The sequence below is a fragment of the Stegastes partitus genome, unplaced genomic scaffold, assembly GCF_000690725.1.
Source record: "Stegastes partitus isolate 25-593 unplaced genomic scaffold, Stegastes_partitus-1.0.2 Scaffold228, whole genome shotgun sequence".
Classification (NCBI taxonomy): Eukaryota; Metazoa; Chordata; class Actinopteri; family Pomacentridae; genus Stegastes; species Stegastes partitus.
The window spans coordinates 569,687-597,662 of NW_007577959.1; the positions used below are offsets into that span (position 1 = coordinate 569,687).

A 27,976-nucleotide genomic window follows, 5' to 3' on the forward strand; every position below is an offset into this window, starting at 1 on the left:
TAGTGAATAATCATTGCAGCTCTTTTCGGTAGCTTTCAGTACCAATGCCATTCCTTCTACTAAGGACATACTTTGAAAACAGCTGAAGGATATTTTAAATATTTAAGAACAAAAACAGCTTAGCGCTGTTGTTTTTAGCAAATGTTACTCTAACAGAAGTGAATTGTGCAATTGCTGGCTGACTATTCTCAGCCGTGGATTAGTCCACACTGGTGCTGTAGTGAGTATTTACAGCAGCGGGGCAGTGTATGTGAGATTGACTCAGGATATACTACAGTGGCCCTGTTCATTGTAAGGAACAAACATGTTACCCAGTGAAACAGTCATTTATGTGTTTTCACATAAACAGTGGAGCGCTACATCAAAGAGGAATAAGCTATCTCTGGCTACGCACATACTATTAGTTAGTTTTGGTCTTTTCATGAGATTACAACTTCCTTTATCCTTTAAAACCTTTTCTGTTACAACAGTTTGTTCATGTAGAAAATACATTACATAAAACATAATAAAGCAAAACAAGGATTTGACCTTACCTTGTGTCGGCACTTCAGAACAACACCATAGGCACCTAAAATAGAAGCAAACCGCATGATTACCTAAATTTATTTATGCATTGCAAACTGCTTTTTCCTCTCAAGTAGAATTACTTTACTCGAAACCAGACTCTCATTAAATAATAATAAATGACAGCACAAATTCAGCTTGAAAATGTTGATGCGGAATCAACATGGTGTATGGTCATAAATAAACAAAGGCTACCTTGTTTTATATAGTTTCTCACTATTACATAAACAGAGATGGCCAACAAATGCTAACAAATGCTAACAGGTCACGAAATTACAGAGGCCTTTTTAATTTCAGCACATTGCTTCAAAGTGAAAATTATTTTATATCAGCTTTTTAATGCTTTATATATGTTCACATGACTTAAAGAAAAACATCCCCCCCTATAAAAGGACAGGTGGTTCAGAAAGTAGGACGCAAGTGTTGGCAAGCTACTGTAGTTCTGATGTTATCGACCCTGGCAGTCACACACACATCCCCTGAGGGTTCAAGAGGAATTCTTGGACTGAGCAGGCATATGACGAACTGCTCAGTGCTCCTTCATACACATCGGTGCTACAGAAGTTATCTACTGTCTACAAAGGCCTGCCTAAAGATATTCACATCCATACCAATACAGTTCAGACAGTTTATAGACCTAAAACTGGACCTGTATAGTGAGCAACAAGAATTTCATTTATCTTTACATTATTGTAACTGTTTTCAAAAATGCAGTCGAAGAAGACATTGGTTTTCATTCATTCTGAGAAGCTAGAACCACCAACTTGAAGACACTTATTAATTCATGACAGTGAGTATGTAGATGCTGCTGCTCTTTTGCTTCTAGAAAGCACTGAATCCTTAAAGCAAACAGCTAACCTAACAGAAATTGAAACCTTAAAGACAAAAAAAGCAACCATGGACAGCATTTAAACGATAATTGGAATTTAATGTAACTTCTTCTATTAAAAATATTTGGTATTTACTTGCACCTTGAGTACTAAAACGCACCAAACAGTGTTGGAATATAATTCATTCCATAAGTCTTTTCTTGTGAAACTACAATTTGTATTTTTCATGTGCCACTTCATGCCATATAATCTTTGCTGATTTATATTTTGCAGCAGCCTGGTTTTCATTTACTCAAGCATAACAGACAATTTTGTTATCAAATGGTCAGAAACGAAAGGAAAATGCATAGATTTCTTTCAAATAAGGCAACACAGACTAACTGCCTTTACTCTACTCAATCATGCTTTCATGTCTTCTGAAGTCACCCCCCAGAGGCCCATTCTGAGCCAGGAAAACCCCCAAAAATAACATAAGATAAAACGAAAATAAAATAAAATTGTTTTTAGGTTATGCGTTAAAAGATGCCAAACCACTAAAACTAGTCCCCCCCCCTTTCATATTCATCTTTAGAAAAGGAGTTGGAGGTTCATGATGAGATTCTGTGTATTTTTAATTGCAGGGATGAGCCCACATGCAGCACTTAGTTTTAAATCATTAACAAAATTGACTGACCTCAAGATCAGTGAGGAAAAATCTATGTTGCCGGATCAAGTGGAGCGCACTGCGCCATGAGTGCAAAGGCGGTAAGTGGAGAGTGGACTGAAAAACTTCTACAACTTTACAGTTTAATGTGGCACTAAAAGTGCTGACTTCCTTCCAGAGCGACTCATCGTTGGGCTGGCACTCAGCCTTTAAAATCCAGCTCAAAGTTTCCCTGTGTCTTTTAGCGACACATTATACACACATTATAAAACTTCTAGGATGTGGGAGTACGGGTGTGAAAACTGGGACAAGTGGGTGGCCTCACCTCAGGGCTGCTGCCACTTTATATCAAGCAAGTAGCTCAAGGCAAAAGAAAAGCCAGGAGAAGCATTTCAGGGGAAATTAACTATCAAATCACCATGACCCATTCATATTTATTACAATAAAGCTGAATTACCCAAACAACACAAGAGTATGAATTCAGGTCACAGCACCTAGCTTCAGTTTTTCACATTAAAATTCTGTCTGATAAATAAACACAAGAATTATCCTTGACTTTACTGAGTTGTACAGATCAGGCTTTTAACGGCCTTGCTCCACAGGCAAATTGGCTTAAAACAATCAAATGATTGCTCACTGAAAAGCTCTACCACAAATTTGTAAGTGTGCATGAAAGGCTGTGGCTGAAAGCTTAACTGAACTAGTTATCACTGTCACAGATTAAAAGTGGGTAAAAAAGAAAAGGCTTTTCACATTGTCACAGTTTAAGTAAAGAGCACTCCTACCTTCACCCACAATCCCAAGGACTTCAAATTTATTCATTACATCACCAATGTCAGGGATCTTCATGAAGTCAAAAGGTTTGCTGTATGAGGTGCATGGAGCTCAGGCACAGGGGCCCCGGCTACAGGGTGGCACGAAGCGACCAGCTGTCGTCTTTCGAGAAGTGTACGCCTGCTGCAAGCCATAATATCCACCACATGCCTTCTTCAGTTGCTTGTCTTCACCTGCACAAAACAATCGCACCAAATTAAAATAGATACAGTACACTCCCACTTACCTTTAAAAGCAAATCGGTTAGTGCTGTCAATATCACATGGAACATACCGCAAATACTAACAAAACTGTTTGTTGTGAAAATGGGTTCACAAATTGCCAGCATGATTGTTTTTCCTTTTTCAGGAGAAATTACAGCAGGAAAGCTCACGAAAGGTCACTTCAGTAACATTAAACTGGTACTCCCCGAGCTAAAGGGCTCCTCCAGCAGGATTGTTTTGTGGCATCCATTACGATGGGGGACTTGCGAAAGGTGGACTACAAAAATTAAAAAGGGGTTGAGATATCCTGACTTTTAGTCCCTATTAAGAATCAAGCTCCAAAAACTCCTACAAGTTCCATAAAGCAATTTAATACCATCTTTTATTAGACCTTCCTTGCCTGTCAAATGCCCTCATTTTTCAAACTCCATGCCTGCAGTTTATAACGCAGGCTTTCTGTCGAATAATTGAAGTCTTAAGCATTACTCAAGATAACCCTGATTATATCATCAGGGTTATTTTCTCAGCTCTTCTCAACAGCTACAGAAGACATTGTACGATTGTTTTAACAGGCTGTGTAGCACTCCACGTTCTGAGTAAATAGACCCTAATGTGTGAAATCAGTGCAGTGTCCCTTCGGCATAAATTAAGTAAATAGAAAAGTGTCTTTTCTAATGCTTTGTACATAAAATTGTTGACTATAGCTTATGAAATTATTGTAAAAAGTAAAACTCTTTCCAGCATTCCTACCTTTTTAAGATAGTGAAACAGCATCACACACATTCCTAATGTGATCAAAGCCTCTCCTCTGGTATCCACACACTCTTATTGAATCAGATAAGACTCCAGATACCACTTTCTCCATTTCATCCTCTCCTTGCTGGAAAGCTCAAGGACTTGCCTACTCACACTCCCCAGTCTCATACAGTGCTGTGGGCACAGGAGCTGCTCATCACTATGCAAAACCTCGGCACCAAAATAAACTCCGTCTCCCAGAACGCTAAATATCGCTGTGTGGTCTGTTACTCCCTTATCTTACTCAGCAGCAAACCTTCAGTACAAGCAAACTGATAGCAAGTGTAGGCAAACTTAAGGAGGACGATAAACACTTTGGACCTTAGAGAAAATGCCTGTTGTTTGTAATCCTGAGCGTGTTAATGTGCTTCCTTCATCTTTTCAGTCCACAACCTACGCGGGGTGGCATGCAGCCTATTGTTTTCCAGGGGCAGATTTTAGCCAACTACTCACCAGGCCCACACCTAGAAGGCTAATATGATCAGGAATGCACCGGGCATCGCTGTGGATCATATATTTCGTCTCTATCAACAGAATGACTCATGCGTGGTAATGGACTGTGTGTGGAATTTAAAAAAAAAAAAAAACAGAGCTTTAAACCTCTTCACATGATCAACGCACTGCTATCTGTGATCTGTGATAATTAAAATCACACATGATGGTGAGAATTTTGCAAAAATAAAGGATCCAGCAAACAACGTCACTGACATTTGAGGTAATGTGACAGCACAATTGTGGGAACTGCACAAAATGAGGATAACAACAAAGCAAATAGGTTTACATTTCTGATCAAATGTTGCATTGTGATTGTAAAAATGTGAAAATTACTGCTGTTTATGTAAATATTTCATGTGCACTTGTCCTGTTGCTTCCTGCTGGAAATCACTCATATCTTTAACAGCAACTAAAAACAGGCAATAAGGTGAAATGTGGCTGTCAAATCGTTTGTTTTTAATAGGAACTGAAGCTCTGTGCTGTACAGTCCGTTCAACTGACTGAGAGATAGATAGAGAGAGAGTGTGTGTGTGTGTGTGTGTGTGTGTGTGTGTGTGTGTGTGTGTGTGTTAGCTACGACTGCCCACAGAATGAATGTAGCTCCCACATTTTCAATGCAGACCAGCAGGGAGAGAGAAAAAAAATCCAACAAGTCACACATACGACTCCATTAAAACCAACTTAGCACAAATTTCCTGACGTTAACACCTTTCTAGCCTGGACTCAGTTAGTTACTGAGCCAGTTGTGTTCCCTTGCTGCTCTGTCTGATACACAAAACACAGAAAAAACGGCAAATTAGCTAAAAACAAACCTCAAGCGCGCCTGTTTTTCAGCTTTTTACTGAACCTATTCACGTTAAACTCAGAGCTTATGAGTCTTATCTAAGTAATGATAAAATAAACTACTCACCCAGTCACTCTTTGGGGGAAAAAATGATGGAACTGGGCCCATATATCCACCCACCAACGACGATATTTTCATTGCAGCAGGCAGCTACAGTCACTGGATCGTGCGGTTGACAAGCTGCGAGCACATCGCCAGGCAACAGTTTGAGTGGCGTCACAGCGGCCAATGAAAACGCTTGAAACGCTTGTTTACAGGAACGCCCCCCTCCGTTCAGACCAATCACAGAGCGGAACGGCTTCAAGGAGGAAGAACACTGTGTTGCGGTGTGAGGGTGTTTCGTATGTGGTGGGATATTATTGTTCTAATTTCTCAATTACATAATTCACAAAATCACACCCTGCATAACATAATTTATCTAAAGTACATACAGCAGTAGGAGCCTTGTATTTTAGGGACGTTATGAGTCATCAATATTCATAAATAGGGAGAAAAAAATGGAAATCCGGCTATTTACACCTTATTGTTGTCATTTGATTGCTGTGTGTGGAGTTTATTGCACGGCATAATGAGATTTTCAGACTCTTCTTCTGAGAAAACATCATCAGCTTGCACCCAGGAATATCTCTGCAATAAAAGAAGAAATTTACAGCTTAAAATGCCTCCTGATAACAACAAAGTTCATCTAATATACAGATACCCAGAGCAGCATGCAAGAGAAATCAATTTATTTTGTTAATGGATTTATTTTTCAAGTAATCACACAGCTCAGATGCCATTATAGACAGCCATCTGTGTCAGAACACATAAATTATATCAAGTGTCAACTGAACCTAACACTAAAACCATGTGACTGTTCATGTTAATTGTGAATAGTGGTTGAATCTTGTATATATCTTTTTGGAAATAAAGTTAAAAAGCTATGCGGCTCCCTATTGGACAAATTTCAGGGAGTACAAAGCAAAGCTGTGCGAGCTTCATCCATTATCCCTACCTTATTTAGAACTGACATTCAAAACACCATACATAACTTTTTTGGTGGTTTTGTGAACCAATGCTGCCACCCAAAGGATTGAAATAAAACTGAATAAATCAATAAACAGTGTACTGTGATGTTACTGGAGCCTTTTGCAAATATTGGAATTAGTGAGTTACAGTACATTTTTTTAAATGGATACACGTGACTTTTTATTCAATAAACACAAAAACTTCTGGTCAAAAGTCTGTTGGTAATCTAACAGGTGTGATAAAGTCTTTGGCAGAGAAGATCCAGGAGTCTAGCTGTCTTTAATTAACATCCCTTTATGACCACAACACAGCAGCAGATGTCAGGAACCACCATGCTATTTAAAGTGTCAATTTTGAATGCAAAAGAGATTTAAATGAACATATGTAAAAGAGGCAGAGAATGGCTACAAAATCATGCAACTTGATTACAAAATGACCAAAATGAGACAAAAAATGTCCCAGACGATATTTTTTAAAAAAAAGCAAAACAACCAAAATATGACACAAAATGAGCTCAAAGAGGCAATGACTTTCGACAAAGAGATACAAATGATGAGGTGCACAATGACTAAAATTAAATGTGAACTTCAGTGACCATAGTGATACAAAACAATCATGAAGAGATGCAAAATGCCCATAAAGAGACAAAAAAAAAATTGCAACATTAGACACAGAAATGTTTGAAATACAAAATGTCACAGATGCGATACAAAAGAAATGCTAAACATATTGCTGAGCTACTTCATCCATATCAGTCAACTCACTCTAACAGGTCAAAGGTCTTAAATGTGCTGTATGTCCCTCGGACTTGCCTTGAGACACGAGCTGTCCAACCTTTTGAGGCCGTAGCACCGAAACTTCGGAATGCTCTGCCTGTAGCCTGAGGCTTACTAAGTCTTTGGTTGTTTTCAAGCTAAGGACACACCTGTTTAGACAGGTATTTGAATAACTTGTATGCACTAGCTCTGCATTTGCTTCATTTTTGTGTACTAATGTAGAATTTTCCAAAAGGTATTGGGCAGTTTTTGCACTTTTAACTCCATGGTTTAGGTAATTAGGTAATAATTTTATCGCTTTTGTGTTTTCCTGTATTTTCATTAGATTAGATTAGATTGCACTTTATTTTTCACTACCAATGGGGAAACTCACATTGTTGCAGCAGTATAGATATAGGAAAGAGCAAAGAAGTGACAGGAAGAAAAGAGAACAAATAAACTATAAATAGTAAGAGCTGAGAAGTGTAATACGATAGAGCAATACACACACTATAGTGGATACAATGAATTTTTAAAAAAAAGGTAAATAGAATAAAATATAATATGGTACAAAATAAAGTATGGTACAATTATGATAATTATTCATATTGCCTTTGTAAAGCACTTTGTGACCTTTGCCTGTGAAAAGCACTTCAAAAATGAATTTTACTTATTTACTAAACTACCTCAATGACACACACACACACACACACACACACACACACACACACAAACAGTGGCTACAAGAGATACAATTTTATCACAAGGGCAACTAAATGTCCAAAATGAGGCATAAAATGTCCCAGAAATAATAAAAAGAAGTGCAAAACAACCAAAGCAAGGCACAAAACAATCTGAATTAAATGTTAATGACCACAGTGACTTAAAAAACAACCATGAAGAGATGTTAAAAGTCCACAAAGAGACAAATTTGAGACACACAAATGACCAGAAGGGGACAAAAAAAACAAAAAATCAAAACTTAAAGAGAAACAGAATGGTAACAAAGAACAATCAAAATGTGACCTCAAAGTGGCACGAAATGGCTTCAATTAGATGCACAGATGTAAAATGATGAAAGACACAAAGACACAAAATATCACAGGTGTAATATGAAAATAATGCAAAACAACCACAAAATTACCTCAAAGAGACATAGAATTTCCAAAAAGAGATGCAAAATCAACAAAAGAGGCACAAAATAATCAAAATGAAATGTCAATGACCATAGTGACTCAAAAAAAAAAACAAAAAAACAACCATAAAGTGATGCAAAATGGCCACAAGGAGACACAAAACTTACAACATTAAATAAATTACCTCAAAGAGACACAGAATGGCTACAAAAAGAGGAAAGCTTGAGCAAAAAGAGACAAAATGCAACAAAAAGATAAAAAGTACAAGTTAAGATACAAAATGTATTTGACGTGATGCTTAAAAAGGCAAAACTGACAAAATGAGGTCCAAGATTAACTCAAAAAGACACAAAATGGCTACAAAGAGGTGCAAAATAACCAAAATGAGACCAAAAAAATCAATCATAAAGAGATAAAAGATGTCAACACAGAGACACAAAATGAGACAAAAAAATTGAACATATCAGTGATCATAAAGCGTTTCTTTGTGGTCAAACTCTATATGATACGAAACAAGATGCACACTGGGAGACACAAACTAACTCAGTCTTCATTTTTACATGTTTGTGCTCAGGGGTCCACTGTTTGATAATCTAATCACGGTGATTACCAGTAAGTAGCTGATGAGGTCTATGGGCAGCTGTAACTTGTAACAGTGGTTTTGCTAAAACATTAGCAGCATAATCACAGTCATTATCACATCCATATCGTAACTCTGATCATAATTATAACAAGCTCCACAGCACATCACTTTGTAACCTGTCTTCATGATCTGTCCGTTCATTACTGAGATGAGCCGTCCTAGAGCTACAACAGCTATGCTATTCAATAATCTGTCAGCATGAGGTGGAGCAGAGAAAATCCTCTCTGTCAGTGTTCTTTAGCTTCATTACAAAGCGGTTTTGAAGATTTGATTACCTCCATCATACTTGCTACTTTAAATGAATGAATGAATGAATGAATGAATGAATGAATGAATGAATAAAGGAATAACCTTCAAAAAGTCTGTGTTCTAGACAGCAGAAATACAGTAGAATATAGTAACAAGTCAGGACAAATTACAAATATAAAGCTAGTTTGCACGTTTTTACATTTTGACATTATTAGGTATCCATATAACATACAATTTGCTATATACTGAAAAACATTACAAGGATTTTGATTTGTTTGCCCCAGCAATGATAATAGCTTTTGTTTTCTCAGTGATTATTTGGTGTTGGGAGAGAGATTACATGCCTTCTGCATATCTGAAAAATATGGATGAGAAACTCCTGTAATTGCCTGTATCATGGCCCATTTGAGAGAACCAATTCTGACTGAGAGCTGGATCAAAATAGCACAGCTTGCACTGAGGCATGGGACTAAATATTAGAGGGATTATTTTTTTTCTTTTTGTCAAACAAGGAAGCTACACTTAGCCATGAAACCATTATTGACTAAATGCAATATGACTGTAGCTACCATGTATACTTATTTGTAAAGGAACGACAGTTAGTGTTTGCTATATTTCATGTTTGAGTGACAAAAATCAACATTTTCACACTGTATCCAAAATTTTGCATAGCATTGTGTATGTCTACATCCCTAAACATACATTCTGAAATATTTACGTTCACTAGAATTCCTACGTGTATAAAATTGTGTGACTCATGAAAGCAGTGAAAGTAGAGCAGCTGTACAACTCGCTGCAAACTTCCTGTAACTTGATGGAGAAGAGACAAGGGAGAATGCAAAGCCAGTGAAAATGAACAACCACAACCTCAGTAATGGTGGAGGAGGTACAGTTGAAACTAGAGGTTTACATACGCTGTATAAAAAGACCAAAAAAACTTTTTTTTTTCTCACTGTCTGACTCTAAATCAGACTAAAGTTTTCCTGCTTTAGGTCAGTAAGGATTACCAACATGATTTCTATTTGCTAAACACCAGAATAATGAGAGAGATAATTTTTAATTACTTCCTTCAGTCAGAAGTTTCCATACACTAAGACTACTGTGCCTTCAGACTATTTGGGACAGCCCAAATGATGATGTCATGGCTTTGAAGGCTTTTGATAGGTTAATTGACAACATTTGGTTAATTTAAGGAACACCTGTGGATGTATTTTAAGGCACGCCTCAAACACACTGCTTCCTTTTGACAACTTGGGAAAATCTAAAGAAATCAGCCAAGATATCAGGAAGAGCATTGTGGACCTCCACAAGTCTGGTTCATCCTTGGGTACACTTTCCAGATGCCTGAAGGTTCCACGTTCATCTGTTCAAACAATTACACGCAAGTATAAACACCATGGGAATGTCCAGCCATCATAGCGCTCAGGAAGGAGACGGGTTCTGTGTCCCAGAGATGAAGTGTTTTGGTACGAAATGTGTTTATCAACTCCAGAACAAAAACAAAAGACCTTGTGAAGATGCTGCTGAAGCTGGTAAGAATGTTATTAACCACAATGAAACGAGTCCTGTACTGACATGGGCTGAAAGGCTTGTCAGAGAGGAAGAAGACATTACTCCAAAAGCAACATAAAAAAGCCAGATTACAGTTTGCAGACGCACACAAGGACAAAGACCTTAATTGTTGGAGACATGTCCTGTGGTCTGATGAAACTAAAATTGAACTGTTTGGCCATAATGACCATTGTTACATTTGGAGGAAAAAGGGGGAAGCTTGCAGCCTGAGAACACCATCCCAACTGTGAAGTACGGGGGTGGCAGCATCATGTTGTGGGGGTGTTTTGCTGCAGGAGGGACTGGTGCATTTCACAAAATAGATGGCATCATGAGGAAGGAATATTATGTGGAAATATTGAAGCAACATCTCAAGACATCAGCCAGGAAGTTAAAGCTCTGGGCACAAATGGGTCTTCCAAATGGACAATGACCTGAAGCGTACCACCAAAGTAGTTACACAGTGACTTAAGGACAACAAAGTCAATGTTTTGGAGTGGCCATCACAAAGCCCTGATCTCAACCCTGTAGAAATTTTGTGAGCAGACCTGAAAAGGCGTGTGGAGCAAGGTGGCCAACAAACCTGACTCAGTTACACCAGATCTGTCAGGAGGAATTCCAGCAAACTATTGAGAGAAGCTTGTGGAAGGAAATCAAAAACATTTGACCCAAGTTATGCAGTTTAAAGGCAATGCTACCAATTACTAGGGAAATGAATGCAAACTTCTGACTTTGAAGAAAGTAATAAAAGATTCTCTCTCTCATTATTATGACATTTAGCACATAGAAATAATTTTGTTAATCCTAATTGACCTAAAACAGCAAACTTTTAGTCACATTTAACATCAGACAGTACTGAGAAAATCTACTTTATCAAATCAGACTAATAACACAACAACTACTTAAAGACAGGTACCAACCATATTTGCAACCTCTTTCATTTAAAATATAAAAAGAGATATTAGCACCCTGTTTTCTGTCATCATAGAAGGCTTTAGCTGACTTTGTATGCGTGTGGTTGATCGCTGGGACTTTTGATTGGTGTAGCAGAACAAGCTCGACTTTATGGAAAAATCGTGGGTGGGGGAAAGCACATGAAACTGAAATGGGACAGTGATTGTGAGTCATGTGTTGCCTGGGTAATGTGATGACGCACTGATCTGTAGTTTGAAAGCACGCTGTAACCCTTTTACAGTTAGTATACGTAGACATTTCTTTCGCCGAAATTTATGGAATTCCATTTAACTCACTAAAAATTAAATACACAAACAATGAACAGTCATATGAAACAAATAGATGTGGCAATATGAAATAAACCCCTAAGATAAATAAAAGTAATCCTTTGAAATGTTTTTTAAAAAACAAAAAAAACAAAAACTATTTATTTAATGATTGCATTTATTTATATATTTATTTCATCATTGATATATTTACGGATTTATTTCCTAGCTGTATTTTTTCTTTATTATTTCACGGGAATATTTCTGTATTTATACCTTTATTTATTTGTTTATTTTAAAATAATAAAATAGCATTTTATAGAAATTGACTGTGTTTTTATTGAGAATGGGGTTTCCTTTTTGTTTTCCTTTTCACTTCCCTTTTTCCTCTTGATTACTATACGGTAACCTGGATGCTCCAGATATTAAAATCAGTTTTGGAAACTAGCAATGATATTTCATTATCTGTTTTTTTATTATTCTGTTTGGCCTTTTAATTTAGTAGAAGTATAATATTTATCTATAATTCAATTTTTTTAATGCTCCTAATATTGTATGTGGATGTAGGTTATACAATTAGGAAAAGGGTTATTTTCTCCTCACGTTATTTATTGTTTTAAATAGCAGCCTTTTGTGTGTTTGTGTGTTGCTGTTTTGTCATTTTATTGCAATTCAGGTAACATGTTTACAAATTTGGTGGATTTTGAACAACAGCAGTGGATGCATGAGAAAGACCCTGTAAAGATAGGTCAAAAGGAAGATGGATAACTCCTGACACTTTCTGGAATCCCAAACTACAACCCGAGCAGTCTACTCGCTGATTGGCTAAAGTCAGAAAGCCTTTATCTGATTGGCTGCAAGCGTGAGTAGCACACGAATTGATTGGCTTACTGAGCTACACCTCCTAAATCCAGCACACCCAGTTTGTCCCGTTATGTTCGCTCGTCGTACTTTCCCATCTTTGGCATAAATTACATGCGTGTAAGCATACACTACATTCGTGAAAAAATGGCAGCTGACGAATAGAAAAAAGTGGATCTTCACTCGAAAAAACACGGCACTTGTAAGTTTGTTCTTCAGAATTAATGAAATAGAGTTTCGAAAAATTGCCAGCCGAAGCTACTCGAGCCTGGTAACGCGTAATTCTTCTGGATAATATGGAAGAAAGTGTTCTCAGAGGGTTAATGCTAAGGTTAGCCAACCTAGTTATTAGCCAGCAGCGGTAGCTAGCAAATCAAGCAGTTCCAGTTGTCAACATTGGGCCCAGACTATTGCCTGCACACGTATAGCGTTAATATCTCACGTCAGGGAGCAAAGGTGCAATATTTAATATGCAAAACAACAGTTTGTAAAGTAGCTTTATGTATAAAGTAAATTATAGCTACCTGTCTCGGCATTTAGCCTCGCTAGCTGTTGGAAACGAAGTTAACATAAATGGGCTGATGGGTGAGGTGACATAACTAGCTAACATCCATGGGAAACGTTGAAGTTGGAGAGAAAAACATTAGAAATTGTAAGATTTTAATATTTTTTTCTCGATATAAGGCAACATTTAAATTGGATTCTAATGTTAGATTTAGCAGAAAACAACCAAGTCCTTGACTGTAACGTTGATTTAGCTCACAGAACAGCGATGCTAGCTTCATCATAACAGTCAACCAACATGGCTAATTTTACCATTAATGATTCATCCTGTGCTTTTACTGTAAAACGGTGGTTAGAGTTGAAAACACGCTGTCCCCCTTTCTTCGTTTTACATTCATACATATGTGCGGGTTTAGTTTCTTTCTGCCAAACTCACGGATTTGCGGGTAAACTTCGTGTTAGCGTTTCGCTGTTTTTTGGAAATGCGGAGGGAATGTACACAAAGTTAAATACATTGTCATAAGTGCTGTCCCGACACCACAGGCCTGTAGAAACCTCATGTGAAAACCCACCCTGTAACAGGCTTCCTGTCTCAGTGGGAGTGTCCGTGACTGGAAAACCACACTACTGTACATGAAAGGGGTTCTGATTTGTTTTACTTTACCAGAAAAGTTCCTTTAGCTAACATCAGCCCCCTGTAACCTACCTTTAGTTTCATGTGGCTCCCTGCTGCGAGTTATTTTTAGTGGTGCTTCATTTCTGTGAGCTAAATTGTCACCTGATTTAATGTCATTATAGTCCTTATAAATAGACCAGAGAGGCCACACAGCATATCATCAGTAGATTTTTTTTTTCCTCCAGTACTTAACTGTATATATTGCTATTTTGAAATTTATCTTTTTTAAAATCTGAAACACTTAGTTTATGAGTACATCAACAGAGGAGTAATTGTTTATTGAAGTTGTTAATTCACAAATTGTTTATGTTTGTCTGTTTTCGCCTCCAGTGTTTTCAGGTCAAGACTACACAGGCACAGGAATAAACCGGGCGGACATCCTGCTCCTTGTTTATTGTCATAAAAGCTTCACCTTTGGTCACCATGGGGAAAACTCCGCTAAAAGGCAAGGAGTTGTCAATGTCTGATGAAAACTGTGCTCGTGACTTTGAATGTGGAAAAATGTGATTGCTCTATCATCTGAAACTGTTTGTTAGAGACGCTGATAACAGAGTTTTAAACCCTCTTGCAAGGTTTTTCGTGGCTCAGAATTGCCCTTTTCAGGGTGGCTGTGGAAGACAGTAAGCAGGCTTGGTCGGCATACTGTAAAAGCAAGAAGTCTGTGTTACCTTATGTACCAGAAATCAATGCATTTTCCTGGCATAACTTACAGTCTGGTACACAAAAATGTTTATCATAGTTGAGTAAATGACAACCAAATTAATAAAACCAGTTTAAATCTATCTTTATATTCCAACTCTTATCATTTTTGCACTGACTAGACACACTTTGTGGAACACCTAAAACTACTAAGTGTAGTTACAAAAAGTTTTGGCTTCAATATTTGGTAGTGTTGAGCTTTGTTTGTGTTATAATGATTGTTTTCTTTTATAACGTTATTTAGACATGTCAGAGATGTTGATGAAATGTTGTTTATTTTAGCTGTGATGACTATTCACAGGCTCAAGTATTTAGTGTTTATTTTTATACATGAAATTCATATTCATAAATGAGTTCTCTGTGTTCAGACTGTAATTTGTGATTGGAACACGTGCAAATGTAAAAAAACAAAAACATGTTTTCAAAAGTTCTTTGGAAAAAAAATGTAAAAATGGATTTACATGGCTAAAGCAGAAAGATGGAATCGTTTGAGAAGTTATTTTAATTGCAGCAAAGTCTTAATTTACCTCTGTTCATATTTGTAGAGCAATTTTATGAGTATTGTGTTATATTGAAATAAAACTATATGCATTTGTGTTTATTATTTATAGATCAGAAAGATGGCAAAAAAGAGAAACCAGGAAGAACAGTTCCAGCAACAGGTACAACCCCTGCATCGACTAAAGGTACGTTTTTTATTTAATGCTTTGTGATGGAATACCCTCAGATTTGTGAGTCTAGATTACCATGGTTAAGCACAAGAAGAGCTGTAATTGGTGTTTACATCAATGAAAAAGCTTTGAAGTTGTTTTATATTACTTTAACTGGAGCTAAATGGCATGTTGTTGTGACAGAGAGCGGTTTGTTCGACGTACTACTAGTACGAACTCGACAATAGATTTTCGTGTAATTTTGACGTCTTTCTTAAAAGCTAAGACATGATAATTACATTTTCTCTTCATATTCTAAACTATGAGAAAATGAACTGTCTGACTTGAGAGAGAAAGTGACTAAACTTATAGTATAACTTCAAAATTCACTGACAGATGACAGAGAATATTATGACGTGCTGCTTGTGAATATTACCTGGATTTTTTAAAATATAATTTTGTCAGAAAAAGATTTCACGTAGTCAAAACAATTATTTTTCATGATTTCTATTTAGATGCTTTTAGCTGGGAAGAATATCTAAAAGAAACATCATCCATACCGGCTCCACCAAACTGTTTTCGTCAGGTATGTCCGTCTGAATTTATTACATATTTACTAAGTGCCATTTGCATGAATTGCATAGACCTTATATCTTGTAAAGAAATGTAAATGGTGTATTTTAATAAGCTTGATACGCATTTGCAGAACATCAGTCTAAAAGAAACTATGCTTGTCTAGTTTTTCTTGTTTTTTGAGAACTCTGCTTTGCATATCCAGAAGATTTAAAGCTTTGGAGTGACCAGCTATGTGGTTTGTTTAACGTTTTTCCTAAGCTAAGCAGGTACATCAGCATTTGAATGCAGTACATGTGTCAGTAAATGAAAGCATAGCAGCAGGTGAATGCATTTAGGCGCCTTAGTACATACAAATAAATGAAATAAAGTACATTCAGCACTGATTCAGACTGTCTTCATTTAAGTGCTATGTTCAGTCTGCTGCTAGTCCAAACTGTTAGAATTACTTTATTACATAACTAGTCTCTACAAGCACTTTTTATTATGCTAATGTCAGCAACCTGTAATTTACAACTCAGATATCAGACTGTGATTGATGGTGGCTTTCACAGTCTTTTATTGCGGTTTTAACAAGGAAGTGCACTGTGAATCACAGCTGACAACAATGCTGTTGGTCGCCAGCGAGTGCGGCTCCGCTCTTCATACATTCTGATTCAGACAGTGATAATAGTGATCCAGTACAGAGCCTTCGCTTGGAAAATCTGTTGACAAAGTTCTGTGCATTCATGTATAAAACACTTCTGTCGTGTGTAACTGGGGCAACCATGGTCCTGTAGATTCTTCAGTACCACCGGGATTTGCCCCTTGTTTAAAAGTCCTGTCTTTGTGACTCTGACTACAGCGGCAGCCTCCCCACTGTTTACCGTCGCATAGACGCAGACTACTTCTCTTCTCTTTCCAAATGCTATGACACATGTTTGACTGTTAAATGATTCTATATAAACTTGGCTGGGACGATGGGTTGATTTATTGACAATTTGTTCACCATGTATTTGAGCTGTGTTTACAGCACCAACACTCACTGCATTTTTCTAATATCTGCAGGACAGAGTCCCACCCTCCAACGACTTCAAGGTGGGAATGAAACTTGAAGCCCACGACCCACGCAATTCCACCTCAGTTTGTATTGCCACGGTGATGGGTTTAACTGGGGTTCGTTTGCGTCTCCGTCTGGATGGGAGTGACAACAGCAACGACTTCTGGAGACTGGTCGACTCCTCAGATATTCAGCCTATTGGCACCTGTGAGAAGAATGGAGACATGCTGCAGCCACCGCTGGGTAAGAGTGGAAGAGAAACACACTGTTGATGTCATTTGTAACTAAATATGTCAGTGCTTAGTTTTTATTCTCAACGATTCACAGCAGATGACCTGCTGTTGTAAAGTCATTTATTGAAAGGGAAAACACATTGGTGTACACCACGGGTGTCGGATCCTGGTCCTCGAGGGCCACAATCATGCATGTTTTATATGTTTCCCTCTTCCAACACACCTGATTCAAATGATCAGGATCGTTATCAGGCTTCTGCAGAGCTTGATGATGAGCTGATCATTTGAATCAGGGGTGTTGGAAGAGAGAAACATCTAAAACATGCAGGACTGTGGCCCTCGAGGACCAGGATTGGAGACCCCTGGCGTACACAGAATAACTAAATTAAACTGCACACAGCTAAACTTCTTTTCTTTTACATAAATGGTGTCATTAAGAATCTGAAAAGCAACATATTGATCTAGTGACAAAATAAGCTTCCTCCAGTCCAGTGATCAATATTTCTGTGTGACAAAAATTAGGCTGTTGCTGCCTGAAATGAAAGGTTTATCATCAGCAATCAGGGTTTTTCCTCGCTCAGATTGGGCCTTTTGGCTCATGCTTAAGTAAAGGAAAAAAGCTTTTTTAATTACAGTTAGTATAATTTTGGCGGATTTTACTTTGGTGCTGGCCAAAACTCTTTTGGGGGCACCACAAATTCCTCTATGCAGGAAAAACCCTGGCAACACTGGACACTGCTTAACAGTTAAGATGGTGTTTTAACAGCAATATTTTTTTTTCTTCATTGGTTTAAGTTAATTTTGTGTTCAAAATTCTCTCCTCCAGGATTTCGGATGAATGCCTCCTCTTGGCCCATGTTCCTGTTGAGAACTCTAAACGGAGCAGAGATGGCACCAATAACAGCCTTTAAAAAGGTTTGAATTTCCTTTCTTTTGTTTCTTATGCAAGCTGCTTAGCACCATTGTACTGGCACTGTAAATATTTAAAAGTTGTGGAAACAAGGATCTTGTACTTACTTTCAGGAACCTCCAAGGCCCCCCCAGAATAACTTCAAGCCAGGCATGAAGCTGGAGGCGGTGGACAAGAAGAACCCTTACCTCATCTGCCCCGCCACCATTGGAGAAGTAAAGGGCGATGAGGTGTTCATCATGTTCGATGGCTGGCGGGGTGCCTTTGATTACTGGTGCAAGTACGACTCCCGGGACATCTTCCCCGTGGGGTGGTGCTCACTGACAAAGCACAGCCTCCAGCCGCCAGGCAACAGTGGTGAGTGTTAGACTCTAGGTGGCAGCAAACATCTGCTTGTGCCTCAGTGAAGTAGACAATAAGGTTTGAGGCAAATGCTATTGTTTGCAATCAGTGTTTCATTCATGCTCATTTAGTCGCAGTGCACCCTCCCCCTCCCCACAGCCAGGAAATTGCACCCACAGCTAGATAAATATAAACACAATTACCATTAATCATCTCGCCTTGTTGCTTGTTCTGGCAGAGTGAAATATACGTCGTCTAATTTTTAACAAATGCTAGACATACAGTAAAAGAAAGCCTGAATCCTGCCTCTGGATCTATGTTTGATCTAATGATAAATATTTGCACATCTTTTAGAAGAGTATCTGAAGAGAAATGTTTATGACGGTTCTCAAAGGCTGTGTGGAGGTTTGTGATGATTCTGCAGCTGGGTTAGTGGTTTTGGTAGTTGTCCAAGCGGGTGATAAACAAAGGTCGCAGGTATTTTTTTCATGAAACTCACAGAAAGATTGATACATTTTTCCACACTGGATTAACCCTCTGAACCCGTAGCAGTTTTTGGGCCTTTTTTTTGGCTCTGTCACTTTCTGTTTACTTACTGTGGGTTCATTTTTCACTGCACTATAAAGTCCTGCACATCTGTGGAAACAGCACAGCCATGGCTAAGAGTAGAGCGAGCTCAGACATGTCTTTTGGGCAGAATAACAGCGTTTTAATGCCAAGAATCATAAAAAATAAAAAAAAAACACAAGGTGCATTTATTTATTTTTCCAAAATTGCCAAAAAAATGGAATCAACATGTACAACATTTTTCCAAGTTACTATCCATGTTACTGATACTGAGGGGAAAATGGCTCCACATTTCACACTAATCTGCAAACGAACTTTAGAAAGATAATTCACCATGCTGAGGTTGTCTTCTATAAACTTGGTGTCAACTTGCTCCTCTACATACCATTTTTGAGCCATGCTGAATTTATTTTGCTACTTTATCAAGTTTTATTTTGCTCTCAATACTGTAATTTGTATCGCAGCATGCCTCCTCTCAGCTGAATAGTTCCTACAGTTTTGTCACATGACTTTTGATCACAGTGACGTCACTCATGACTTTTCGGTTGTGCCAAGGAACGAATCCAATGTAAATTCTTTATTTTATTTTCTACAAATTTTAAAGAAATAATAAAGTAAGTTCAATTAAATATCACATTTGTAAACCTAAATTTGGTTCATTTTCTCAACAGAACTGCATGCAGTGACATGCGGTCAGGACATCACGGAAAGAAAAAAAAATACAATGATAAAGTAATTTAAATAATTATATTTATCCAGTGATTTGTACTACAAAATATTTATTTTTTCATTTAGCCTCATCAGTTTTGATGATTTTTAAATTAAAAATTGCTGATAACTTGAACTTGTGGGCTACAGCTTGTATGTGTAAAAAATGCAGATATGAAACATAACCCGTAAACTGCTGCCAATCAAACTGTGTAGAGTGCCTATATTTGTAAATCAGATTCTGATGAAGTCAGTGCCTCACCAGCCATGAACCTCACCGCACGTCACTGACTGCATGTCACGCATGAATGGTTCCAGAACTGCTGGAAAGATGAAAGTCAGACCATTCTTTCTGTCTTAAGACAGTTTCTGTCTTTGATAAAGAGTGTGATTTTGATTTTTTTTTTTACAAGACAACATACCTTTCAAATATGGTGGGTTTGGGGTTTTAAACTTTCAGATAACTTTTATAAATTCTGTATGGAATTAAATAGTGAAAAGTCAGTCAAGCTCAGCCACAGGGCATTCGACTGCTAGGAGTTTGATCACAAGCTTCTGAAATTTGGATTTCCCTGATTAGATACAACTAAGCTCTTCTCTATGTCCTCTGTTTTATCTTTTCACACACAACATGTTCACTCTGGAGGATCTCTTTTCTACAGCGCTCCCCTCAGTGGCTTCATTGCTAAATAGGGTTGCTTAGTAACACGTTAATTGTGGTGTTTTTATCGCGGCAGGCTATGGCGACATCCAGAAACAGGCGTGTCACAAGCACCGAGCCATCAGTTGTTTATAACATGTAAAACTGCAGACAGAGTGTGGAGTCATGTCTTTGTGTTTGCGTGTCTCTGTTTGGGTGGGCAGGATGGAACAGGCAGCATTAGATGTGGGAGGAAGAGATGCAGGAGAAGGATTTGTGCTCTTCACATCATACCTGTTTACATGGAAGAAAAATTTGTTTACATAAAAGCACAGTCTACTGTCTGCTGCACCATGTCTGTGTCTAGGACTCTGCATGGAGATGATAAGATTATCACCCGTGAAACACATGAGAGATTTACAACCCTACTATGGTTTTCTTTTAAATGTGCTTTTACCTGCTCGTGTATAAGCTTTAATACACCATTAGAAGGTTGAGAGGGGGCACGTAAAGCACACACACCCTTTCCCTACCACACATTTTTGTCTCCTCACCCCAGAAGATTTGTTGTATTACTTGGCTCACTATGCGTTGGGATTCCTGAGTATGTATAGAAAAACATTTTTCTATTTTAGCCAAACATTTTGTAGAAGATGTTCACATTATATAAGCATTAACCGGGGGGGAAAAAAAAAAAAGATGAACTGGTGATCCCTCTTTTTTACGATTAGAGACATTGTGGAAATTATATGCTCAGAGTCTCTTTATTCGGGAATGCGGCGTTATTTCAAATGCTTTATGTAGGTCCAGTGTTCTGTTCTGCAAATATGTATTGCCTTTTATTTTGTGTATAAAATGAGGAAAACGATCATTATTACTGTCTAGTGCTGCCAGTAATTATAGTCCGCTGATTAATCTACTAATTATTTTCTCGGTTGGTTGATTTAAGATAAAAAATAGACACTGTTGTTGAGAACTAAAGATATTTAAAATTACAGACAGCAAAGAAAAGCTGTAGATTCTCACATTCAAAAAGCTGGAACCGGGAAATGTTTATCCTGTTTGCTTTTCCATGACATGACCATTATGTGTAAATTATAAATATGTTGTTGATTCTGCCCCCTGGTCGGGTAACATTGGTCACTATTAACATATTTTTTGCTCACTGAACTTTGTTTCTATGACACCCCTTACTTTTTTTTCAGAATATGTTAAGTGCAGCTTTGTATTAAGATAGCAGGATTTTTTTTTGTAGTCGCTGTTGTCGCTATGTTAGCTTTATTTCAAATTCTAGACGTTCTTTTTAGAGTGCTTGGACCTTTGTGTGGAGCAAAAACCACCTGTCTCTGTTGTAATATGGCTTTAACACTAACAATGGTGTTCCACATGGTCGGTAAAATGCACGGTCATGCAGAAAGTAAAATCAAAAACATTCATGAATAAGTGAATGAAGCTGAATAGCATGATTTGGAGCACCTCCCACGTCATTTCCAGTAATGAGATACTGTGTCCAAACCCAGATTGGCACCAGACGTTCTCTGTAATTTGACTTTAATATCTGCCACCAACAACAGCACTGCACTCAGCATTGATCAGAGATGATGACACACAGTTTGTCTTCCTAATCAGCCAGGAGAGAGTCCACAGCAATGGAAGTTGTAAACCATTCTTCATTGTTATTATCCTCTCCTCGGAAAGAGAGAGTACATGCCTGCACTTTCTATCCAAAGACAGTTAAATCTATGGAAACCAACAGGCCAGTGTGCATTGCATACCGAGGCCATGTTTCTTTTTTGTTTATACTGTATCCATGTCTGTTTTTCCTTTTAGTTTGGGGAACATTTCATATAAATTTTAAGTATACTCAGGACTGTCATAATCAATATGATGTCAGTATTTGTCAAGGACATGTTTTCATCTACTCCATTAATGCTGTTGTTACAGTTACCCTGCCAAAGAGCCTGCAAATTCTCCCAGCGTCACCTTCCAAACCCAGCAGGCGCTCTATGCAGTCCCCCTACAGACTCCCCAACCCTCTGCCCCCTTTGCCTGTCAGGAAAGGGGTAAGAGGCCGTCGGCCCAAGAGTGAGACCATCGCTCTACTCAAAGCTGTTGCAGAGGCGGCAGCTGCCCAAAACGGAGCTGTTCCTGAGGACACACAGCTTGTTCCCCGCGTCCACAAGAAGAGAGGGCCTAAACGTGGCGGAAAGGTGAGACTCAGCTCAACAAATGCAAATCGTGATTGACACTTAAACACATCCTCATTCTTTATGTTACAGTGCATCTGTAAATTATTATGTATTTTTCAGAGGAAGTCCAAGATTCTCCAAAGTCCAACACAGCTACCCAGCATCCAGGTTTCACAAGAAAGTCCTCCCAGCCTCAACTCAGTGGTATCAACAGGTAAGAATGAACAGTCGTTTGTTTCCCACAGTCAACCGTTGCACTGCATTAAAGGTATCATTAGAATGTCTTAATTTGTTCAATGTGTTTTTGGTTGTTTCAGTGTGCGTGTACGTGAATAAGCATGGAAACTGTGGTCCCCACCTGGACAGGAAGCAGATGCAGCATCTGCCAGACCACTTTGGCCCAGGGCCAGTCAATGCTGTGCTCCAACAAGTGGTCCAGTCATGTATAGACTGCGCATACCAGCCTAAAGTCCTGCTCAGTGCTCTGCAAAATGATTCAGGAGGAGGAGAGGTTGTCAAAGGTACAAACAATAGCAGTTGCTTTAAGCTGTTGTGTTACTGAAATTGAAAAACTGTCACATTAGATGACTGTGCAAGAAGACTGATAGAACAATAAGACGTGTTGTCCGTGTCGTCCCAGTGAGAACAGATGGTGGAGTTCGTGTCGTCAGACTACCATCAGCCTCCAGTGCTTCCTTTGTGCTGCGCTTCCTGGAGACCATGTGTCGTCATCTGCAATGCGACAACCTGTTCAGCAGCCAGCCGTTCAGCCACTACACTGCTTACGACAGAAACAAGTCAGGTAAAACCCAGCATTCAATTGGTATTTCACAAACATTACTACTTCATCAGGGTAAAAGCATTTGTTGGGTCATACAAACAAAACCTTGGGCAAAAGTAGGCGGTAACCCTGCCATTAATTCCTTAAGCTGCACAGTGTGATCATCACATGTAGGCTGTAACTGTGAGAGATGTAGGATCTTTGGGTTTTTTATAAAACTTTTTCAAGTTTGATTTCATATATCTGCGTGGCAGATAAAGGACGTGAAATGTAGGACTTATCAGTAAAGTCTAGTGTCTGTTTATACTTGTATTGTCTTGTAGTTCATATTCACATATAGTAGTCATGAACTATTGGCTAGAAATGAGGTTTTCCTTGGTTCTGTGTTCCAGTAAAAGAGGAGGCGTTGGACACTCCCTCTCTGGCACGAGGCAGTAAACGGAGTCTCTCTGGAGTCTCTCCACCGTATGCAGCGCCTCTGTCTCCTAAACATTTACGTGCTGAAGCTCATCCTTCAGAAGGTACCACTGACCTTGCTGGTCTTTTTATTCTTGTGATGTACTTAAAGTTTCTTATTCCTTCTTGTATTGTAGGAAATAATGGAGAATTATAATAACTCAGAAACGTCTTCTTCTTTGGGAATATGGGTTCTCACTTGTAATCATAAAAAACAAATGCTTTCTGTTTTTTAATTCACAAGAGGATGAACTGCACAAATACTGCACACTTAACTAAACAGTTTGCAAGACTAATCTTGCTGTTTAGGAGATTACCTAAGCTTTTATTTCTTTGTCAGAGTTGGCCTTGTGCTTGTACATGTTAATTATTTGCCCTACATATGATACCCTTAAATGTGGGAAGAGTCAAAATTTAAATCCCCTAAATAAGGATTGAAGTTTAGTGTTGTCAAAGCTGTTGCATTTGTTGTCCCAGATTTGTTTCAGTGAGGCAACAAAGGGATTCATCTTACTCAAACTATTGTAACAGAGAGGCAAGGCTGGGAAATTTTTGTGTTTGTTTGCGTTTGTCTGCATCATTTGCCTATCACTCTTTCTACCTCTGGGTCTGTTTCCCAAAATTTATTAGAGAGGGTGTGTCAGTGTACATTACAATTGACATCAAAAACACATGTCAGTTTTTCCATTTCTGTATTTCATGTGTGTAGCAATCGACCTCTAGCTTATTTCACTGTGATGTTGTCGGCACTAAATGGAGTTGTGATACAATGATGAGTTGAGTCTCTGCTGTGTAGTTCCAAGGAGGAATGTGCAGATTCATCCTCACTGCTGGAAAACGTTTTTTGTTGCTGATCTTCTACAGTTCAGTTTAAGATGTGTTGTGATTTGTGTCAAAGGCAGATTAAAGTGTATTTTAAAGAATAACACATAAATATCACTTGTGTTTTCCTCTCTCCAGCAGAGACTCTGCCCCATGAAGAGAACGGCCTAATAAAGGAGCAGCGCTACATGGACTCTGCCTCCAACTCCATGACCCCTCGACCCCAGACGGTGCGGAGCTCCTCCAGTTACCACTCCCAGGCCAGCACCCTCTACCACCACGGTAGCAGCACACCGATGCGCCGCCTTTCCTCTCATCCCGCAGAACTCAGCTCCACACAGCCTCACAGACGAGTCGAAGGTACAGAAAGAATCCGTGGGAGTAGATTATTACTAGTTGAATCTGTGCAAACACTCCAGAGAGACTCATTACAGACAGAATGGTGAACAGATGCTTCATATGTTCAATCTGTCTGCTTTTACAGCAGCCAGCTCCACCACGGGTCCTGAGGCTCTGGTTTCTGACCGTGAGAGTCTACAGCTGCCCAGTAAAAACCCCTCCTCCTGGTCCATCGAAGAGGTGATGCAGTTCGTCAGGGATGCTGACCCCACAGCATTAGCACCTCATGCTGAGCTGTTCAGAAAACATGTAAGTCAACTATAAAGAACCACAAGGTTTATGTTAGGTTTTTCAAAAAGCTCGGAGACTTTTCTTGTAATAATCTAAAACCTGATTTAAATTAGGCCGGCATCCTTGTTGTCTCCTTGTGCAGCGATACAGAACTCTGAGTGCTCCTGCAGGGCTTGAAATACTCCCTCAAAGTCCTTTATATAAACATGTCAAGCACCATCTGTGATGGGCACTAAATCTCCTAAACTGTGTCAAAATAGCAACCCTTCAAGTTGTTTGTTTTTTCGATAAGAAGAAGAATTCACAGGGAGCCAATCTAGCAAGTAGGGCAAGTGGGGAGCGACAATTGAGTTGTTGCAGCCAGAAAACCTGTGCATAATTACCACACTGCGACCAAGCATGTTTGATCACACACATGCCAACGCGTTACAATATTGTCCATCAGACACTTAAGGATGTTACAGTTAAAGTCTGAATTGACAGTCAGACTCGGGCGGATGGATTCCTGGTGCAATGAGAAAACAACAAGCATGCTCCTACAGCCCTCCTGGCCTAATATGTGTTCTTTGGTCTTGAAAACTCCTAGTGGCAGCTCCTCCACTCTAAATAGTGCTGTTTCTTCTCTTGATGGCAGCCACAGATCTGTTACTTTCACCAGTAATAAGCCGCAGCTAGCTGCTGACTGACACAGAATGTGACATTTTCATCTCTGTTTGAGGTCCATGGAGAAATTGCAAATAGGCATCCCCTAGAGGCCACAGAGACATGTCTAACACAGAGCTTGAAGTTGATAGCATGGTGTCATGCTGCCTCCTGATTTCACACTTACTGCTCACGTTTCATGCGCATGGCCGCGTACACCACCAACAGTCTCTGTAATTGTTGAACGCTACATGCACACTACATACAATAAGCTTTGGCTTTGTACATAGTTTCATCTTATACTGTGTCCTGCATTTGTTTCCATAGGAGATTGATGGAAAGGCCCTGATGCTGCTACGAAGCGACATGATCATGAAGTACATGGGTCTGAAACTGGGACCTGCACTGAAGTTATGCCATCACATAGAGAGGCTGAAACAAGGCAAACTGTAACAGCAGCCAGGGCAGCGCCGACCCTGCCAGACCCATGAGCAATAAGCCCTGAAGGAGCCAGCGTTTGGATACTGACTCATGGGGCACGCAGGGGTTACATGTTACTCAAGACTCCACCTGGAGGGACAGAATCGACGTTACAGCTTCACCCCGACTTCCAGAGTGGAGGAAGTGTGCCGTGCATTGCTGACACATTACCTCATCCCCTCATCAGTGAACAAAAAGCTGTTCAAGTCTCACAGACTCCACTGACTTTATGAAATCCCAAAGGAAAATAATCCCTGTAGTGTTTACATTGCATAGCACATGTGCACACGTGGACATGTTTTTTTTACGGAGATGAAATGTTTTGATCCTGGTTTTGGATCCCCAAAGATGGAGAATGTTTCTTCTTATATAATGTTTTTAATATTGTTGAATTTCCAGTTAATAAGGAAGCGTTGGTATGCTGAAAAAAAAAAAATCATCAGATGTTCTTCCCCATGCTCTTGAAGAGAATTTGGATCCTCTCTCTTCTGTGCTGTTGTATAGCTGTTTTCACTTTCCACGTTTATGCCTAAAGTCTAGGTATATCTGCCTGCCCGAAGAATGCTAATGTCAACGCATTCCACTTCTTTCACACAATGCTCGACAGACATTTTCCTTTGCGTCAACATCGTCATGGTAGGGATCATGATTTTAAATTGAACCTCACGTTTTTTCAACAAGCATCCTGCAAAATCACCACATCATCTATTATTGTGTCTTAGCGGGCCCTAAGTTGCCTCCTACTGGTCTTCATGCAGTTCAAACCGTTTGCATCTCAAGCTCACACACGTTCACAGGTTGATCAATTTCAATGGAGAGAATGTTTAGGAAGTGCAAATAAGACCTTTTAAGGGCTTTCTGTGTTAAGTTTTGATGTAATATTTTTACAAGTCATGTATCATTTAAGCTTGTCGGTCTGCCTGCGACCTCAGTGTTGTCACTTTTGACTTTTACAATCACTGTTAGCAATGAAAACAGATGTGTACAGTTTTATGGGTTTAACCATGAATATCAGCAACAGAATGTACATTTTGTAGAAACTTAATATTTTAAGGAAATCATATACATAAGTTAGAAATGTGAAGCTAAAGGGGATTGGGGTGAATATTTCACAGTGGATTCCATTCTTCTTTTTAATACTTAACGCAGTGCTTTTAGTTTGAAATACTCCCAGTACTAGACTCTGCCTTGCTTTACCTACGACATCTCTCAGGTTTATGTGGTCTTTGTTAGTACAAGCTTTTGTAGCATACTGTTTATAATATACTTAAGAATTTTCTTGTTACCCCCCTTTTTCCCCCTCACTTTAAAAGACTTGTGCCATATGATATTCAACACAGGATCGAAGTGCTGTTGATTTCCCTCTTGCATCTTCTATAAAGTACTTGAAAAATATGTGTTGCAAAACGTCACTTGTCCATTATGTCACACCAGATAAACAATGTGTTTATGATGTTGTGTATTTTCCTTTTTTTCTATAAAGCTACCAAAAACAAAAAGGATGTACACGTGGTCTTCCTGATTGATGACATTTTCACAGAGAGGACTGCTTCTCAACTATTCCATTTCAATTCACCCGTACAACCTACAAAAACATGTCATGAACGGCCTGATTTAGAGAGTAATTCAGGGGAATTTATATAAAGTGAGAGCGTTGCACAATAATAATTGTGTACTGTGTAAAAATCCCTTCAAAGTCCAACATTTCCATCATTAAACTCCCAAAATGAGCCTCTGTGATGTTTTGTTTTCAAATTTTCCCTCCTCGAGTGCGAGAGAAAAGCTAAGCCTGCTTGTGTTTGTT

At 38.8% G+C, this 27,976-nt stretch overlaps 2 protein-coding genes across 2 annotated transcripts in view; one reads left to right on the plus strand and one right to left on the minus strand.

The window, feature by feature from the left end:
- Window positions 1-5,351, minus strand: part of LOC103356958 (cyclin-dependent kinase-like 5) — a 45,646-nt gene extending 40,295 nt beyond the window's left edge. The window contains exons 1-3 of the mRNA XM_008281303.1: window positions 5,275-5,351; window positions 2,823-3,044; window positions 534-568 (exon numbers count right to left, since the gene is read on the minus strand). Of these exons, the coding sequence (XP_008279525.1) occupies window positions 534-568; window positions 2,823-2,886 (99 nt within the window). The 5' untranslated portion in view covers window positions 2,887-3,044; window positions 5,275-5,351. The remainder of the gene's footprint in view (window positions 1-533; window positions 569-2,822; window positions 3,045-5,274) is intronic.
- A 7,417-nt stretch (window positions 5,352-12,768) lies between these two features.
- On the plus strand, window positions 12,769-27,903 carry LOC103356959 (sex comb on midleg-like protein 2). Its single transcript, XM_008281304.1, has 15 exons — window positions 12,769-12,833; window positions 14,142-14,256; window positions 15,122-15,196; window positions 15,676-15,746; window positions 16,781-17,015; window positions 17,832-17,920; window positions 18,029-18,272; window positions 22,117-22,382; window positions 22,482-22,575; window positions 22,679-22,882; window positions 23,002-23,163; window positions 23,535-23,663; window positions 24,559-24,780; window positions 24,905-25,068; window positions 26,020-27,903. Exons 2-15 carry the CDS (start codon window positions 14,235-14,237, stop codon window positions 26,143-26,145), a joined length of 2,103 nt encoding a protein of 700 aa, XP_008279526.1. The 5' UTR covers window positions 12,769-12,833; window positions 14,142-14,234; the 3' UTR covers window positions 26,146-27,903.
- The last annotated feature ends 73 nt before the right edge of the window (window positions 27,904-27,976 follow it).